At 42.1% G+C, this 19,941-nt stretch overlaps 1 protein-coding gene across 1 annotated transcript in view; it reads left to right on the top strand.

Moving 5' to 3' along the window:
- Positions 1–16,325, top strand: part of LOC115103622 (heparan sulfate glucosamine 3-O-sulfotransferase 4-like) — a 55,260-nt gene extending 38,935 nt beyond the window's left edge. The window contains exon 2 of the mRNA XM_065006732.1: positions 16,151–16,325. Within this exon, the coding sequence (XP_064862804.1) occupies positions 16,151–16,325 (175 nt within the window). The remainder of the gene's footprint in view (positions 1–16,150) is intronic.
- Positions 16,326–19,941: the final 3,616 nt, after the last annotated feature.

Below are 19,941 nucleotides of genomic sequence, written 5' to 3'. Positions count from 1 at the left end.
AGAAAGTCAGGATAGAACTTATGACGGAAGCAAAAGCGTTATCTCTCTACGTGTGTAAATAAATACCGCCCTCCTCCATTCATGCAGGCTAATAAAAGCTGTGTTGAGTATAATCCTGCCAAAAGGTCCAGCGATACTAATTACTTGCTGTTTACTGGGCTCTATACAGTCCACCTTTCTCGGGACAATCGATGACTACACACAAAGGCCGGAGGAATCAAATCACCGCTGATAACCATTCGAATGAAATTGGATGTTGAAAGTTCATTAGTGATTCCTAGGGCATACTCTGGTCTGCAATATTGGAGAGACAACCCTCCCCTCCTATCCTTTGGTCTTTTGTTCTCGCCCTGTGTGGAAAGCATACAAGTCGGGACTTCTAAGACAATTAATTAAACTCGCAGACGATAGGCAACCTCATGCACTGCCTGCCTCACAGCAATCTGCAGGAAGATTAGCTGAATTTGATTCTCAATGTTTTTCCTGCTGTTTGGTTATTTGCACACGCTGTCTCCAGTGTCTGTCATCTGGCATGACTGCACTGATGTTGCCGTCCCATCGCTGCGTGTGTTGTTCAGCAGCGTCTTCATGGGTTGGTCTAGAACAGCCTCCTCTCTGTTGCCAAGGCGCAGTCTTAAGTCCCTCGCCCACCATGGCACAAGCAGCACTTTGGGTTGAAATCGCTGCCAGAGATGTTTAAAGAGAGCAGATTTTTTTTTGTCAACAATGTGGCACCATGATGTGTTTTGATCTAATTATTATACATTTCTGTGAAGTGTGTTGCGTAATCTGGTAATTGCTAGGTTCGATCCATTCTTTGGCGACTCTGTTATCAGAGGAAAAAGAACATGATGTGTTACTCTCAGACGATCACAATAGCTTTGGGATTATGAAAGATGCCATCTGGCCAAAATGTCAGACTTGTATCATCAATTAAGCATCAGTAGAGTTTGGACTCAGACAGTGTCTGGCAAGTGTGAAAGTGTTTTAGTACGTTTAGTACGTTTAAGCTGGGAGAAACAAAGTTTGCTCTACTGTGAAGTCTTGCATTCCTCTAAAAGTACTTCTGCAACCTGCACAAAGTGAGGTCACTGCAAGGTTTACAGATAATCTTTTCCAACCTTTACCAAAGCAGAGATTGTGCGGTTGGTTGGTTGCACTGATGCTTTTTATGATCAGATATATGTGCTGCTTATAGTTCACAGTTCTGCTGTATAGTACACTGCACTGTATAGTACTGTACATCCCTGGCATATCCAAATAATTACCTTATATTTACTGTGGAGGGCTATTTGCATGTGCTGAATATTTATAATGAATGGTAATGTATTCAAATCCTGTGATTTTAGTTTTTTACTAATTCAAGTAATTATATGCACAAGCTACTTATTAAACCATGTCAACTGCAAGGCATGACAGAAACACAATTAAGAGACAATCTGTGTACTTTTGAATCGGTTCTCTTACAGTGCCTATTTTCACTAGAAATGGGTGGAGAAATTAGACTGCACTCTAACTACACCAGCACAGAACACAAACCGTAATGCTCTCAATTACACTGCATCATTTTGAGCAATGAACATGTGTTATGACTTGTGCATTATACACTACTTCATTCTGCCTCCCCTTCATCTCACTATTGCATTTGAAACAAGTAGCTGTGCGAGGTAGATCAGTGTAATCCACACAATACTCTGGCTTCCATGATTTTAAGACAGTTAATTTCTCCATTGGACCCTCAGATTAGATGAGTTGTATTGGATAGAGTGGCCCCTAACCTATGGCTTTTGCCTTCATCACAAAATGTATTAACTCACGTGGCCTATCTAATTAAGCATGCAACAGACCATGAGCATCGAGCCAACAAGAGTGAAGCGAGAACAATAGATTGGGAAATATCAGCTAGGGATACACTGTGGATGTTTATTGTAGAAAAGCCCTCTACAGCTCTCACTGGTCTTTCGAGCCGGATAGGAACGATTGTCCTGGAAAATTAATTTAGTCTTTCTGTTTAGATGTTGACTCATTTGTATTTTCACATGGGAAGGCCTATTGTACTGAAGTCCACCTTTACCAAGATGGAAAGGAGCATTGTGGGTATCTGTATGCTCTAACCCAGGCTCCCTACACCTCAAATATTCAAGAGGTGTCCGGAGGCCATTCTTAGCAGGTTTAGTCCAAGTGCATCACCTGTCAAACGGCATCGATTCAGCCTCTGACTCAGCTGAAATAAAAACAGAGACACATGTGTACCTAAGCACTGCTACTTTCCACGTACACGTTCTCACTACTCCAGGAAGGGAGCGTTACGTGATGTGGCCAAGCCATTTGCTCTGCCTATAAAATGCTTGGCTGGTTTTCTCTTTCTCTCCCCTTTTACTTCGGTGAACGTATTGGAAACCACCGTCCGTGTAAACTGTTAAATGCAAGGAGTGTGGAGCATGTCAGAGAGAAGATAGGGCAACCTTTATTTATCACAGGAAAGGCCTTCTCACCTCTGAATACTCACTTTGAAACCATTGTGTGTATTGATTTTAGCAGTCATCGAAGGTCTCGTGCAGTATCTCCTTTTTTTTATACAACTTTTTAAAACCAATACTCAATTCATCATCAATATTGCAGGTAGTGGTTAGAGCGTGTTGGGCCAGTAACTGAAAGGTCACTGGTTTGAATCCCTGAGCCGACAAGAGAAATCTGTCAACGTGCCCTTGAGCAAGGCACTTAACCCTAATTGCTCTAGGGTTGCCGTTGATAATGGCTGACCCTGGCTGTGACCCCACTCTTCGTGGGAGTGGGATATGTGGAGAAAAAAAACACATTTCCAATTCACACATGAAGATTGTGGAGAAATGTAAGCAACTCACCTAATAATGGGGCAGCAGGGTAGCCTAGTGGTTAGAGTGTTGGACTAGTTATCGAAAGGTTGCAAGTTCAAATCCCCGAAATCCCCGAGCTGACAACTGCCCCTGAACAGGCAGTTAACCCACTGTTCCTAGGCCGCCATTGAAAATAAGAATTTGTTCTTAACTGACTTGCCTAGTTAAATAAAGGTAAAATAAAATAAAAAACAGTTGAAGTTGGAAGTTGACATACACTTAGGCTGGAGTCATTAAAAACTCATTTTTCAACCACTCCATAAATTTCTTGTTAACAAACTATAGTTTTGGCAAGTCGATTAGGACATCTACTTTGTGCATGACACAAGTCATTTTTCCAACAATAGTTTACAGACAGATTATTTAACTTATAATTCACTGTATCACAATTCCAGTCGGTCAGAAGTTTACATACACTAAGTTGACTGTGCCTTTAAATAGCTTGGAAAATTCCAGAAAATTATGGCTTTAGAAGCTTCTGATAGGCTAATTGACATCATTTGAGTCAATTGGAGGTGTACCTGTGGATGTATTTCAAGGCCTACCTTCAAACGCAGTGCCTCTTTGCTTGACATCATGGGAAAATCAAAAGAAATCAGCCAAGACCTCAGAGAAAAAATTGTAGACCTCCACAAGTCTGGTTCATCCTTGGGAGCAATTTCAAATGCCTGAAGGTACCACGTTCATCTGTACAAACAGTAGTATGCAAGTATAAACACCATGTGACCACGCAGCCGTCATACCACTCAGGAAGGTCTCCTAGAGATGAACGTACTTTGGTGCGAAAAGTGCAAATCAATCCCAGAAAAACAGCAAAGGACCTTGTGAAGAAGCTGGAGGAAACAGGTACAAAAGTATCTATATCCACAGTAAAACGAGTCCTATATCGACATAACCTGAAAAGGCTGCTCAGCAGGGAAGAAGCCACTGCTCAAAAAACGTCATAAAAAATCCAGAATACAGTTTGCAACTGCACATGGAAACAGATTGTACTTTTTGGAGAAATATCCTCTGGTCTGATGAAACAAAAATAGAACTGTTCGGCCATAATGACCATTGTTATGTTAGGAGGAGAAAGGGGGAGGCCTGCAAGCCGAAGAACACCATCCCAACCGTGAAGCACAGGGATGGCAGGAACATGTTGTGGGGGTGCTTTGCTGCAGGAGGGACTGGTGCACTTCACAAAATAGATGGCATCATGAAGTAGGAAAATGATGTGGATAAATTGAAGCAACATCTCAAGACATCAGTCAGGAAGTTAAAGCTTGGTCACAAAGGGGTCTTCCAAATGGACAATGACCCCAAGCATACTATGGCAAAATGACTTAAGGACAACAAAGTCAAGGTATTGGAGTGGCCATCACAAAACCATACCTCAATCCTATAGACAATTTGTGAGCAGAACTGAAAAAGCGTGTGTGAGCAAGGAGGCCTAAAAACCTGACTCCGTTACACCAGCTCTGTCAGGAGGAATGGGCCAAAATTCACCCAACTTATTGTGGGAAGCTTGTGGAAGGTTAACCGAAACGTTTGACCCAAATTAAACAATTTAAAGGCAATGCTACCAAATACTAATTGAGCGTATGTAAACTTCTGACCCACTGGGAATGTGATGAAAGAAATAAAAGACTAAATAAATTATTCTCTACTATTATTCTGATATTTCACATTCTTAAAATAAAGTGGTGATCCTAACTGACCTAAGACAGGGAATTTTTACTTGAATTAAATGTCAGGAATTGTGAAACTGAATTTTAATATATTTGGCTAAGGTGTATGTAAACTTCCGACCTCAACTGTATTTACAAATTGAGAATCTCTTTTATATATATTTTTTTTTTACATTCGTAGTACTAAAATGTATGTATGTTAATGGAAATATGTCTGAAGTGCAGGTTTGAAGGCCATCATATGGGCTGTTATTGACATATAAACACTCAATGTTCGTATCCCTTCTCAGCTTCTCTCACCACAGGTTTCTTTTAACTGTGCTATGTGTCACAGATGTCCAACTTGCCCCCCAAAGGGGATTTTGGTGGTTCTAGTTCTACGTATCTTTTTCAGTGAGAAGGATTATTTACTGTGTGCCGGGGGAAACCTTACTTCACTCTTGTAAATGTACATCTTTCAAGTTTCTTCTCTGCAGTCGGTGCTCTAAATCAAATGAGCACAGACCTCTTTTTTCCTCCCCCATCTCCTGAGAGATATTTTGTTTCAGGGTTCAGAAAATAAAACAGTTTAGTCAGGGTTTGAGGGCATTGTTTACTGCATTAGCAACACTCCTTGGAAAGAATTCTGACATCTTATGATTTGAAACAGAAGGTGGTTTTGTTTTGTTGCCTCTTGTCTCTTGTACATTTACTGCCATGTCACCCTGCTGTGTCTCTCTGTGTACAAAGTGTTTGCTAGGGGAGTTATCTTCGATAGAGATCTGTGAAGACCACTGATAACCTTTTAACATGCTTGTCCATGTCTGGTTGGGTGCTTGATGAAAAGAGAAGCGTATCTCAAACAGTGGATAGGTGAAAGTGCTGCCTATGCCCTTCCAGTGACATTATCTCAAGTGCGACACTACTGGGGAGCGAGTGGACTGGAGTGCAGGGAACGTCTCAGAAAAAAAACTAAAGATGACATTGATCAAGGAGACAAATAGGATGCCTCCACAGAGCCATTCATCATTAGCTTTCGCTAATACTAGAACCCCTGTACGTTTCAAAAACATGTTAGTCAGATACAGTAGAAATAAAACGCATGAACTAAGGAAGTGCACACTACAGATTGCAGCTGAAAATAGTGGAATACAACAACCCTCTTTCATGAGATAAGAAGCTAGCGATGAAACTGTGGACTTTAAAGCTGCATCGATCAGGTCAGGATGGATGGAATACTGGTCGTCTGGAAAGGGATAAAGAGAGTTTGTGACCTTGTTAATAATTCCTTCCCAAACCACTGGAGACCCTCCACCATTACCAACACAAACACCCTAAAGAAACAACTGCCATGGCCTTACTTGTTGCCATGCCATTAGGTATATACTGGTGCAGGCATTAGCTTTGAGCAAACCTTAGCTTATTGCCTTTTCACCCGGTGAATATTGCTTACATGGCGGAAACACAGTATTTCCATAAAAAAATGCCCAGGCTTATTCATCGGAGTGTTTCAGGCTATTATGAGAAGTGCCCTCTGTGAAGATGTTTCCTCTCCTTTACCAAATGAAACAGCACAAGGAATAAGTAAAAACCATATGTCTGGTATACCCTCGGCCTGCAGTGAAATCACTGGTAGTTTCACTTCTAAGGAAAAGACAAGTGGATGAACATCCCTCTTGCTTCTGGGGTGGGGGTGTTTGCTTTAGGACATACTGAAGCCCCAGCTAAAATGTTTTTCTCAGTTCCATCCACTGTTTATCCATCAGGCTTTTCCCTCCCACTCGGATTAGTTAGAAATCCATGCGCCAGTTTAGAGGGGTTAGCCTACTTGACGGCAATTGCCATCAATGAATCTGGGGGGTATATCCGTACTGTTTGGCTTTGCAGTTCTTTCAGGTAATTAAGAGGGGAAGCCAACCACCTCCCCAATGTCTAACGGATTTCACTATCAGCTTTGCAAAGAGCTAAAATTAAATCAGTAGGCTACCGGCGGTTAAGTCTAGTCTATCTCCTTCTTCAGACACTGTCCTGCATTGCATTTCTAGACAGGGGGTGCTGTCCCGTGTCGGGGACGCGATCATTAGAAGGTCAGCGGCACACAAAAGAGGACAGCTTTGCACAGCCACCTCTCAACAGGACTCATCTAATCTCGTTTACAGCACAGTGGGTTCTCCGCTCTGCTCACAGGGCGTTATGCTAGCTAAGGAATGTGACGTGGCTAATACTGACAACTACTGGAAACTAAATACATAAATAAATAAATAAATAAAACACCTCCAGACGAACGACAGAGTGGCCTGCCTGTGTTTTGAGATGCAAATGTGTCATTAAGGATGAGCTTGTCACCTTGCGCTCCTTGTACCGTTGTCACATGGCCGACTGCTGCTGTCTGAACATTCAGTTTAATGATACCACCGGTAATGAGGCAGCTTTTGATGAGAAGCTATTGCGCCGATGTTGATGTCCACTGGATGTAAACGGGGTCACATCTACCTTGAGTAATGTAATCAATGCTGTGCTTCTATACCACTTAGCCTGCTTTGAGGGCTCGGAAAGTTGTCATGAAAGAGATACTCTATGTCGCTACCTGTGCTGTTGTGCTGCAATGGAACGGTTCATTAAAATGGGGTTGAGCTTTGTGCTGCATGCTATGTTGGCTATGTCATGTCACTGACCCACAACTGATTCCAATGATTCAACGTTATTATGTTTCACACTATCGCTAACACCTCGACTTACTGTCTTGCACAAGTTATAACAGGATCATACATGTAATTCCTTTACATTATCGGTAAACTAATATAGTTGACCTTTTTAATAAGATTTTTCCAATTGTCTTAAATTAGTTTCCCAAGCTCCATAGTACCATTGGTGCGTTGTTGGCTGCTGGACATGAATACAGAGCCCATTGTGATCACTATATGTGTGTACAGTAATGTGTGTGCCTCACAGGCAGCTCTTAACTGATGGCTGTGATTGACATGACGGCTGCCACAGGGCTCTGGATCTCAATTATGACTCACGCCCCATCCCTCTGTGAAGCACACACACCCACAGACTCTCCTCTCTGAAGCACACACACAAACCCCCGACACACACACACTCACACCCTATGTGAAGAAAACGCATCCACAGTGTCTCTCCCCTGTGAAGCACAACATATCCACAGCCTTCTGTCATACACTGTGTCTGACTGCACATCAAATAGCAGGGTAGTCTCCAAAATGTTGCTAATTCTAACTCACTAAAACGCTAGCAATATATTCTTCATCCACAGCTTTGGGGAGCATATTTAGTGACCGAGTATTTAATTACAGCAGTTGTACACTGCAAGGCAGTTAGTTATTCGCAGTGCTGCTTGTCAGTTTTAGCTCAATGTCCAGGCTATGAAGAGACACTTTGTATGGTGCTTTTTGTTCGGGGCACTAAGGGCAAGCATTCTGGGAATGCTTGTTCTTTTAGCCATCAATTTTTCATACTTACGTCATATTTTAGCTTTTAACTGGAGAGAGAGGAAGTTGCCTACTGATTTGCTAGATTTATACAACGCAAAATGTGTCAAATGTATGACCTACTTTATATTTCTGGAATAAGATGGGTGGGAAAAATGTATTGAAATAATTTGACCACCCTCATCTCTTCCTTTTCGAGTGGTTAATTTTTCCCTCTTCCTCTCTCTCTCCCACTACATTACCTTCTTGCGTTCTTCTCTTTTTCTTCTTCTAACTTTGTATGTACACCTTGCTTTTTCACTCCCCCTCTTGTTCAGCTTTTAAACATTGATAATACCTGCAGAGAACATGGAGGCCCGTGTAGGGAGAGTGTTGGTGACCTCAGGTGACGCGGAACACCTGCCTCTCTGAGGAGATGTGAGGGACAGCTATGCTTCTCTCCTTTGCACTCCGAAAGGACTCGTACAGACCCTCTTTTTCTGACTGATGATAGAGTTCTCTTTCCTGGTTGCCAGTCCCAGATGTGCCTTTGATCGCTGTGTCTATTTTTAGAGCCTTTCATTGTCGCCAAGGAGTGAAATTTATAGAACAAATACATCGTTAGAACAAATACAGCATTGTGCAGCATTCAAAATACGTCGAACAATTCAGTCTCATTTTTCGTACCCGAAGACACATCTCAGATGTTTGACAGCAGGCGCTAAATTAGCGACACATGTGTTTTCATGACTGGATCTTCCTTGTGATTGGTTGTGGCTCTAGCTGTTTGAATTTGAACACCAGGCACTGCATCCATAGTGATGAAGAGGATGGGCATACTCAACTCGCACCTCATTTAGAATTCCTATTTTAGCACCACATGTTTAAGCATCATAGATTTTTTTCCCTAGCACCCAGTTTTGCACTGATTTCTGTGTTTATGGAACTGACACGGAGCAGCATGTCCCTGTATATTATCGGCTGTGGTGTGCAATGTCATGCCTCTCTTTGCTTGCCCTAGTAAATGGAGCTTTCTATTTCCAAGGAGACGTTTAGTCATAGCTCATTTGGTTTGAGGATACTCATCACGCTCAATTAGTTAAGTGTATGCTTTTGCTGTCACCCCTTTTAATAATAATTATTGTCTGTTTTTATGGTCAAATCAAATCATGACTGCTCGCTGTAGAGAGCTAGCCTCGTTGTAGAACTAGCCTCTCTGTGGAGCTAGCCTCTCTGTGGAGCTAGCCTCGTTGTAGAACTAGCCTCTCTGTGGAGCTAGCCTCTCTGTGGAGCTAGCCCCTCTGTGGAGCTAGCCTCTTTGTGGAGCTAGCCCCTCTGTGGAGCTAGCCCCTCTGTGGAGCTAGCCTCTCTGTGGAGCTAGCCTCTACACTAATGTTTAGACAAAATATTACGCCTGTATAGAGAGAGGTCTCTAGTGAATTAACTGGTGTAGTTGCACAATGTCAACGAGTACAGATTTAGCCACACATCACCTGCTGGTCTGCATTGATCTATGGAACTGGGATTTACTGTAGATGCTAAGAGCACTGTTGGACCATAATGCTTTGTAAAAGCAGAAATATACAGACAAATAGTGGATGAAAGTGGTCGTGCTTGGTGATTATTGTCCTAAATTCCCTGAAATGGGTGGATTTTGGAGGATTTAATATAGAGCTGTTGTGCGCAGCCATTTCCAGATGTTGCAGCTGTAATGATTGATGCTTACTGCCTCCTAGTCAGTGGGTGGTTTTAACTTTTTATTTCACTTTATCTATGGAAATGTTCTTTCCTAGGGAGTTGAATTGGAAACTCGTCAATGTCCATGACGGTATATCACCGCCAAACTGCTTTGGTAATGCACTTAAAAGGGATGTCTGTCTTACCTGGGACTTCTGACGACATGTCTTGAGATAAAACAATTTCCCAAGCTGACAATCTGGCAATGACTGAGAAACGTCCTATTCTAATTGTTAGTGCCATGTAAATGTTTTTGTCTTTATCCTTTCATCTTTACACCCCGCTTAATGGCAGAACCTACAGTGACTTTAAGGGTCAAATAAAATAATGGCCACATGAAAATCACATTGAATATAATAATGGCGTATCCTGTACATACACAAAACATATAAATATATACACATACTGAGATGCTTCACATACACTATATACACACATATATGAACTCAGCAAAAAAAAGAAAGGCCCCTTTTTCAGGACCCTGTCTTTCAAAGATCATTTGTAAAAATCCAAATAACTTCACAGATCTTCATTGTAAAGGGTTTAAACACTGTTTCCCATGCTTGTTCAATGAAACATAAAAAATTAATGAACATGCACCTGTGGAACGGTCGTTAAGACACTAACAGCTTACAGACGGAAGGCAATTAAGGTCACAGTTATGAAAACTTAGGACACTAAAGAGGCCTTTTTACTCACTCTGAAAAACACAAAAAGAAAGATGCCCAGCGTCCCTGCTCATCTTCGTGAATGTGCCTTAGGCATGCTGCAAGGAGGCATGAAGACTGCAGATGTGGCCAGGGCAATAAATTGCAATATCCGTACTGTGAGATGCCTAAGACAGCTCTACATGGAGACGGGACAGACAGCTGATCGTCCTCGCAGTGGCAGACCACTTGTAACAACACCTACACAGGATCGGTACATTACACCAGGAATGCACAATCCTTCCATCGGTGCTCAGACTGTCCACAATAGGCTGAGAGAGGCTGGACTGAGGGCTTGTAGGCCTGTTGTAAAGGCAGGTCCTCACCAGACATCACCGGCAACAACGTCGCCTATGGTCACAACCCCACCGTCGCTGGCCCAGACAGGACTGGAAAAAAGTGCTCTTCACTGACGAGTCACGGTTTTGCCTTACAAGGGGTGATGGTCGGATTCGCGTTTATCGTCGAAGGAATGAGCGTTACATCGAGGCCTGTACTCTGGAGCAGGATCAATTTGGAGGTTGAGGGTCCGTCATGGTCTGGGGCGGTGTGTCACAGCATCATCGGACTGAGCTTGTCATTGCAGGCAATTTTAATGCTGTGCGTTACAGGGAAGACATCCTCCTCCTTCATGTGGTACCCTTCCTGCAGGCTCATCCTGATATGACCTTCCAGCATGACAATGCCACCAGCCATACTGCTCGATTCAGAAATCCCGGATCTCAATCCCATTGAGCACGTCTGGGACCTGTTGGATCGGAGAGTGAGGGCTATGGTCATTCCCCCAGAAATGTCCGGGAACTTGCAGGTGCCTTGGTGGAAGAGTGGGGTAATATGTCACAGCAAGAACTGGCAAATCTGGTGCAGTCCATGAGGAGGAGATGCACTGCAGTACTTAATGCAGCTAGTGGCCACACCAGATACTGACTGTTACTTTTGATTTTGATCCCCCCTTTGTTCAGGGACACATTATTTCATTTCTGTTAGTCACACGTCTGTGGAACTTGTTCAGTTTATGTCTCAGTTGTTGAATCTTGTTATATTCATACAAATATTTACACATGTTAAGTTTGCTGAACATAGACGCAGTTGACAGTGAGAGGACATTTCTTTTTTTGCTGAGTTTAGTATGAACATCAGTACTCATATCTTAGACAGTCAGTGAGTATGGTTACATGCACACAATAACACGATTATTGTGAATAGTCAGATACATTTTATAGTTTGATTTAAACGTTTACATGCTTTGCAAGAAGGACAATTTCCCTAATAATCCTGTTGACATGGGCACATCTGAAATCAGGCTTCCCTAATGGACTTTGAGAAAGGCAGAAAAACAATCAAAATAAACATTCTACCACAGCGACTATGTTATTTTTTGGGAAGCCTAGTTTGGACATATAACGTTTGTATGTGAAAACTATTTCTAAGATGAATACTTTCAGTTTTTCCAAACTCACTTGACATAAGAGGGAGGTTGCTGGTGGCACATGCGCAGGACAAACACACTGCTGGAACTCTGAACTGTTATACATGTACTAATAATATGAAAGATTGCTCAGAAAACCAGGCGTTTTAATCTGTGTTTCGATGATGACCGTATGCTGTTAAGCTAAGCAGAGCAAGGTGTTTACATGACTAATGCTGTGTTGGGCCTACTGCCCTAATCAGTTTAATAGTGAATGATTAGTGTGCATGTAAACATACTAGTTTATTATGTATACTTATGATGTGTACTGTAATGAGGGTAACTCGTCAGCTGAATGACACGTGTCCGTTGCTTTAAACCTCCCAAACAGGCAAGTGGAAAAGGATTCCAGCCATTTCAGTTGGATTTAGGAGAAAATATGAGCTATAACAAATCTTGCTCTATGCCCTGCCTAGTCCTTGACATAGAATCTGATAAGATGTACCACATGCAATCCTTTATATTCTATTGGCTGTACAGTAAAATCATTAACTACTGGAGGTGAAATTGATGAACACTAATCTAATCCCCATTGGTGCCGGAAGAAATGGCAGCAGTTTTACGGGCGCCTAACCAATTGTGCTATTATGTGTTTTTTTCTCACGTTATTTGTAACTTATTTTGTACATAATGTTTCTGTCACCATATTTTACGGCAAAAAAAAGAGCTTCTGGATATCGGGACAGCGATCACTCACCTTGGATTAGACAGGATGTACTTCGAACACCCGACAAAGCCAACATCTTCGTCATTGGCAAGAGAAAGAGATGCAGGGACAGACGACACACAGCGTTGTGCCTCGTAAGGGTCTGCAGACGGCGAGTGGGAAAGCTGCCGTTACCGTCAGTATTACTTGCCAACTGACAATCATTGGACAATAAATTAGACGAGGTACTATCGCGAATATCCTACCAACCGGACATCAGAAACTGGATATTCAGCTTGTGGGATATACGCTGCACCAGCTAGATAGAATAGCACACTGGTAAGACGAGGAAGGGCGGTCTGTGCATATTTGTAAACAACAGCTGGTGCACGAAATCTAAGGAAGTCTCTAAATGTTGCTTGCCTGGAGTAGAGTATCTTATTATTAGCATCTATACTTTTCGTGGCTGTTTATTTACCACCACAGAGAGATGCTGGCACTAAGACCGCTTTCAGTCAGCTGTATAAGGAAATAAGTAAACAGAAAACCACTCACCCAGAGGCGGCGCTCCTAGTGGCCGGGGACTTTAATGCAGGGAAACTTAAATCAGTTTTATCTAATTTCTCTCACCATGTTAAATGTGCAACCAGAGGGAAAAAAATATAGATCACCTGTACTCCACACACAGAGACGCATACAAGCTCTCCCTCGCCCTCCATTTGGGCAAATCTGACCACAACTCTATCCTCCTGATTCCTGCTTACAAGCAAAAATTAAAGCAGGAACCACCAGTGACTCGGTCTATAAAACAAAGTGGTCAGATGAAGCAGATGCTAGACTACAGGACTGTTTTGCTAGCACAGACTGGAACACGTTGTGGGATTCTTCTGATGGCATTGAGGAGTACACATCAGTCGCTGGCTTTATCAATAAGTGCATCGAGGATGTCGTCCCCACAGTGACTGTACGTACAGTGGCTTGCAAAGGTTTTCACCCCTCTTGGCATTTTTCCTATTTTGTTGCCTTACAACCTGAAATTAAAATTGATTTTGGGGGGGTATGTATCATTTGATTTACATAACATGCCTACCACTTTGAAGATGCAGAATATTTTTACTGTGAAACAAACAAGAAATAAGACAAAAAACTTTAAAACTTGAACGTGCATAACTTTTCACCCCCCCAATGTCAATACTTTGGGGTATGTCTCTATAAGCTAGCCACTGGGATTTTTGCCCATCCTTCAAGTCAAAACTGCTCCAGCTCCTTCAAGTTGGATGGGTTCCGCTGGTGTTCAGCAATCTTTAAGTCATACCACAGATTCTCAATTGGATTGAAGTTTGGGCTTTGCCATTCCAAGATATTTAAATGTTTCCCCTTAAACCACTCGAGTGTTGCTTTAGCAGTATGCTTAGGGCCATTGTCCTGCTGGAAAGTGAACCTCCGCCCCAGTCTCAAGTCTCTGGAAGACTGAAACAGGTTTCCCTCAAGAATTACCCTGTATTTAGCGCCATCCGTCATTCCTTCAATTCTGACCAGTTTCCCAGTCCCTGCTGATGAACAACACCCCGACAGCATGATGCTGCCACCATCATGCTTCACTGTGGGTACGGTGTTCTCGGAGTGATGAGAGATGTTGGGTTTGCACCAGACATTTTTTTTTGTCTCATCTGACCAGAGTACCTTCTTCCATATTTTTTGGGAGTCTTCCACATGCCTTTTGGCGACACAAAACATGTTTGCTTATTTTTTTTCTAGCCACTCTTCCGTAAAGCCCAGCTCTGTGGAGTGTATGGCTTAAACTGGGCCTATGGACAGATACTCCAATCTCTGCTGTGGAGCTTTGCAGCTCCTTCAGGGTTATCGTTGGTCTCTTTGTTGCCTCTCTGATTAATACCCTCCTTGCCTGGTCCATGAGTTTTGGTGGGCGGCCCCCTCTTGACAGGTTTGTTGTGGTGTCATATTCTTTCCATTTTTTTTTTTACAATTTATTTAGTTGTGCTTCATGGGATGTTCAAAGTTTCTGATATTTTATAACCTAACCCAACCCTGATCTGTACTTCTCCACAACTTTGTCCTTGAGCAGTTTGGAGAGCTCCTTGGTCTTCATGGTGCCGCTTGCTTGGTGGTGCCCCTTGCTTAGTGGTGTTGCATAGTCTGGGGCCTTTCAGAACAGGTGTATATATACTGAGATCATGTGACAGATCATGTGACACTTAGATTGCACACAGGTGGACTTTCTTTAACTAGTACTGTCATGTCTTTGGCTATGCCGGATTAAGTGATATGACATGCTATTCTATATAATCCTTTCTCTGTAATTAAAATTACCTGATTGAGCTAATGATTTAAATGTAATTAACTAGAAAGTCGGGGCACCACAAATAATATTTATAGAGCTGTTATCTTCCGTATAAACTCTTAAAGACCGGGTAATATTTTACATCAATAGCATTCAATATTAATCATCACCTTATTTCAGTCTCATCTGAAAGTTGTAAATTCTTTACGAACCCTGGCTAACGAGTTGAATCAGCAATACAAAATTGGGTTGAATCATTTATTTACTAAATACTTAACTAGTCACACAGAATGACATATACACAGAATGAATCATACCTTGATTACAAATTATGTCATAAAGGAAAACGTCCCTAGCGGACGGAACAGCTATGACAACTGGTTACACAAAGAAAGTGGGTTGGGTTTGAGTGAAAGAGCGGGAAGACTGAGGAATAAAGGGAGAAGCTGTGCTATCGTAAATACAATATCCTATGCATTCTAAATGACCGCCCATTTGGAAAAGGAAAATGCAATAAATATTTACTCTGAGCTGTCCTTCAATAGGTTGGTGGTAGATGGAACTTAGTCCTTTGAAGAGTGTATCTGGTGGTGAACGGGATACGTTGTAGTGTTGTCGTTGTGTGGAAGATGGGATACTCTGTCTGTCCTTTCCTTGCCCACGTTTACAGCTGCTGTTGCTAACTCAACAGCTAGGATGTCTCACTTCTTTAGTGAATAAGAGTTCAAAGTTCATACCATTCACAACCAAAGCTCACGCTGAGGTTGGCTTAGTTCTGTAGTTTCACATGTTAATCCTTTTTAACGTATGGACCGTCGTCCTCACGTCCTCGGAACAGATGGTTATATTGTTGTCAAGGCTTTATATATGAAGGTAGAGGAGGGCATATTTCATAGTTTATAACCAATGTCTTTTCAAGTGGGCAGGCCACTGAGTCGGGCCTAAATCACTCATGAAAACGCAATTCTCACATTTTAGAAGCTAAAATCACATTTCATCCCCTCACAAATATTTTCATATTCAAACATTTAAATTGCACAATAATTCCATGTGAATCTGATTTGTAGACTTTCCACAATACCGTTTATGTCATCCTGTCATTGATGAGAATGTCTCAGATGACAACCGAACTGACATCATATTCATTAAGTACCAACGCATAGCATATGTTCAACTGGTCGGATTACCAAAATATGGTTCATTTCCCCCCACCTTCTGATGTTCCCTGAATCTCTATGTTAACCAAGGGATTTTCAATAGTCACATCAGTAGGGTAGATAGAGGAAAAAGGGGGAGAGGTATTTATGACTGTCATAAACCTATCCCCTGGACAGCGTCATGACAGTACCCTCAAAGTTCATCACTAAGCTAAGGATCCTGGGACTAAACACCTCCCACTGCAACTGGATCCTGGACTTCCTGACGGGCCGCCCCCAGGTGGTGAGGGTTGGTCGCAACACATCCGGCATGCTGATCCTCGACAAAGTCTATTCCCCCTCAGGAAACTAAAAAGATTTGGCTTGGGTCCTCAGATCCTCAAAAGGTTCTACAGCTGCACCATCGAGAGCATCCTGCACTGGTTGCATCACTGCCTGGTATGGCAACTGCTCGGCCTCCGACCGCAAGGCACTACAGAGGGTAATGCGTACAGCCCAGTACATCACTGGGGCTAAGCTGCCTGCCATCCAGGACCTCTACACCAGGCGGTGTCAGAGGAAGGCCCTAAAAATTATCAAAGACCCCAGCCACCCCAGTCATAGACTGTTGTCTCTACTACCGCATGGCAAGCGGTACCAAAGTGCCAAGTCTAGGACAAAAAGGCTTCTCAACAGCTTTTACCCCCAAGCCATAAGACTCCTGAACAGGTAATCAAATGGCTACCCGGACTATTCGCATTGTGTACCCCTCCCCCCAAGCCCTCTTTTACGCTGCTGCTACTCTCTGTTTATCAAATATGCATAGTCACGTTACCTACATGTACATACTACCTCAATTGGCCCGAATAACTGGTGCCTGTATTTAGCCTCGCTACTGTATATAGCCTCGTCACTGTTATAGCCTTTCTACGATTATAGCCTCGCTACTGTATATAACCTTGCTACTGTTATAGCCATGAACTGTTATAGCCTCGCTACTGTTTATTTTTCACTGTCTTTTTACTGTTGTTTTTATTTCTTATCTATTGTTCAACTAATACCTATTTTTATACTTAAAATTGCACTGGTGGTTATGGGTTGTAAGTAAGCATTTCACTGTAAGGTCTACACCTTTTGTATTCGGCGCACATGACAAATCAACTTGGAATGTTTCAAATCAAATCAGACTGTATATGATTTTTTTTATTAACGGCTGAAACAGTTTTCTTTGTACATACTCAGAATGCATGCTGAAGAATAGCTACTGTATTCCAGGAGATATGAATCCCTTGTTTTGACCAGTTTAAATCTTCTTGAGAGTTAAGAGTCTCTTCATTTTGAGTTGTGGTCCTCGGTGACTCAAAGCATATGACATGTCTGCTGTGGAGACAGTTTTATTTAAATAACTCGAGTGCATGAATTAAAAGGGATCCGATGTGTTCAGCGAGCTAACTTTTAATTAGCGTCAGCTGTACAAGTTGAGCCAAACAAACCCCTGCTATACTGAGCTTAATTAGACGCTGACTTGTTTTTATTTATTTACAAAGCCTCGCATAGACACTCAACTTCCCTACTGACGACTCATTGTGACCAACGGGAACTCACTCACTCAGTGCTTTGCCTGCTGGAGGGGCCTGGGGGTCGGCATTCTCATCCTCATATCAGCCATGCGTGGAAACAGCAGAACTCATGCCTGAAAGAGCTTTTTCCATTCCTCTAAGCGTTTTGCCTTTTGACACATTAGTCATTTGGTTTGTGGGGTCCAGATTAAGTCAGCACACTATCATCCAAATGAGGCAGGAGAGATAAGTAATCTAATTTACATTTGTTGTTCTGCTTTAAGCATAAACAGCCAGATGCTCTATTTGTGAGACTGTCACAATTAGCAAATACACATTTTCACATTAAACCTGATAAAAATTCATAGTAGGACATTGGGTATTCAATCAAAAGTGAGGTGAGGAGCCTCCCGGGTGGCGCAGTGGTTAAGGGTGCTGTACTGCAGCGCCAGCTGTTCCACCAGAGACTCCGGGTTCGCGCCCAGGCTCTGTCGTAACCGGCCGCGACGCACAATTGGCCTAGCGTCGTCTGGGTTAGGAAGGGTTTGGCCGGTAGGGATATCCTTGTCTCATCGCGCACCAGCGACTCCTGTGGCAGGCCGGGTGCAGTGCACGCTAACCAAGGTTGCTAGGTGCACGGTGTTTCCTCTGACACATTGGTGCGGCTGGCTTCCGGGTTGGATGTGCACTGTGTTAAGAAGCAGTGTGGCTTGGTTGGGTTGTGTATCGGAGGACGCATGACTTTCAACCTTCGTCTCTCCTGAGCCCGTACGGGAGTTGTAGCGATGAGACAAGATAGTAGCTACTTTTGGATACCATGAAATTGGGGAGGAAAAAAAGTAAGGTTAGAGAGGCACTTAGTGGTAACCCGATACAGTGTCTTTTCCTAAGGCATTCTATTCAAATTGTAGAAATAACCTGTTCATTCTAGTACTCTATCTGTAATCAATAGGGTTGATGGCAAAGAAAGCACACTTACATAACCCACAAACCCGTCTATGGTCATTGTTATCCACGTTGCTTCAAACTGAAACTAAAATAATTTTACGTCATCCAGAAACAATGCTTCCTATTCAGCCCTTTAAGAGCCAGTCCATGTGACCTGTTGATAAAAGCTCAAGATGTGACCAGTACAGTCTGATTATATGTTAGTGAAATTGATTGAAATACTGTACTTCAAACACTGCTAAAAAAAATTTTATTCTAATTATTATGAGCTTGAGTAGCGTTGGTGCAATGCCAGAAATGGTATATAATTTGCACAGCTCTCAGATCCCTCCATTTAGAATGTTCAGGACTATGCGTCATTGCAGATATGTCTGTTAGTTGGTAATATTCATAGGATGACATTGTAGTCGCCCACCTTTTTCCATACATTTCATTTTCTACAGATTACAATAGTTAGAAACCTTCTACAGTTCATACATTCTACAGTTCATACATGGTACAGTATGTACATTCTACAGTTCATACATGGTACAGTATGTACATGCTACAGTTCATACATGGTACAGTATGTACATTCTACAGTTCATACATGGTACAGTATGTACATGCTACAGTTCATACATGGTACAGTATGTACATTCTACAGTTCATACATGGTACAGTATGTACATTCTACAGTTCATACATGGTACAGTATGTACATTCTACAGTTCATACATGGTACAGTATGTACATTCTACACTTCATACATGGTACAGTATGTACATTCTACAGTTCATACATGGTACAGTATGTACATTCTACAGTTCATACATGGTACAGTATGTACATTCTACAGTTCATACATGGTACAGTATGTACATTCTACAGTTCATACATGGTACAGTATGTACATTCTACAGTTCATACATGGTACAGTTCATTCTAGTTCATGGTACAGTATGTACATTCTACAGTTCATACATGGTACAGTATGTACATTCTACAGTTCATACATGGTACAGTATGTACATTCTACAGTTCATACATTCAGTATACATGGTTCATACACAGTATGTACACAGTTCATACATGGTACAGTATGTACATTCTACAGTTCATACATGGTACAGTATGTACATTCTACAGTTCATACATGGTACAGTATGTACATTCTACAGTTCATACATGGTACAGTATGTACATTCTACAGTTCATACATGGTACAGTATGTACATGCTACAGTTCATACATGGTACAGTTCATATGGTACATTCTACAGTTCATACATGGTACAGTATGTACATTCTACAGTTCATACATGGTACAGTATGTACATTCTACAGTTCATACATGGTACAGTATGTACATTCTACAGTTCATACATGGTACAGTATGTACATTCTACAGTTCATACATGGTACAGTATGTACATGCTACAGTTCATACATGGTACAGTATGTACATTCTACAGTTCATACATGGTACAGTATGTACATTCTA

The sequence above is a fragment of the Oncorhynchus nerka genome, linkage group LG21, assembly GCF_034236695.1.
Source record: "Oncorhynchus nerka isolate Pitt River linkage group LG21, Oner_Uvic_2.0, whole genome shotgun sequence".
Lineage (NCBI taxonomy): Eukaryota > Metazoa > Chordata > Actinopteri > Salmoniformes > Salmonidae > Oncorhynchus > Oncorhynchus nerka.
The sequence above is the reverse complement of the archived record's forward strand: the minus strand, read 5'-3'. Positions and strand labels throughout refer to the sequence as shown.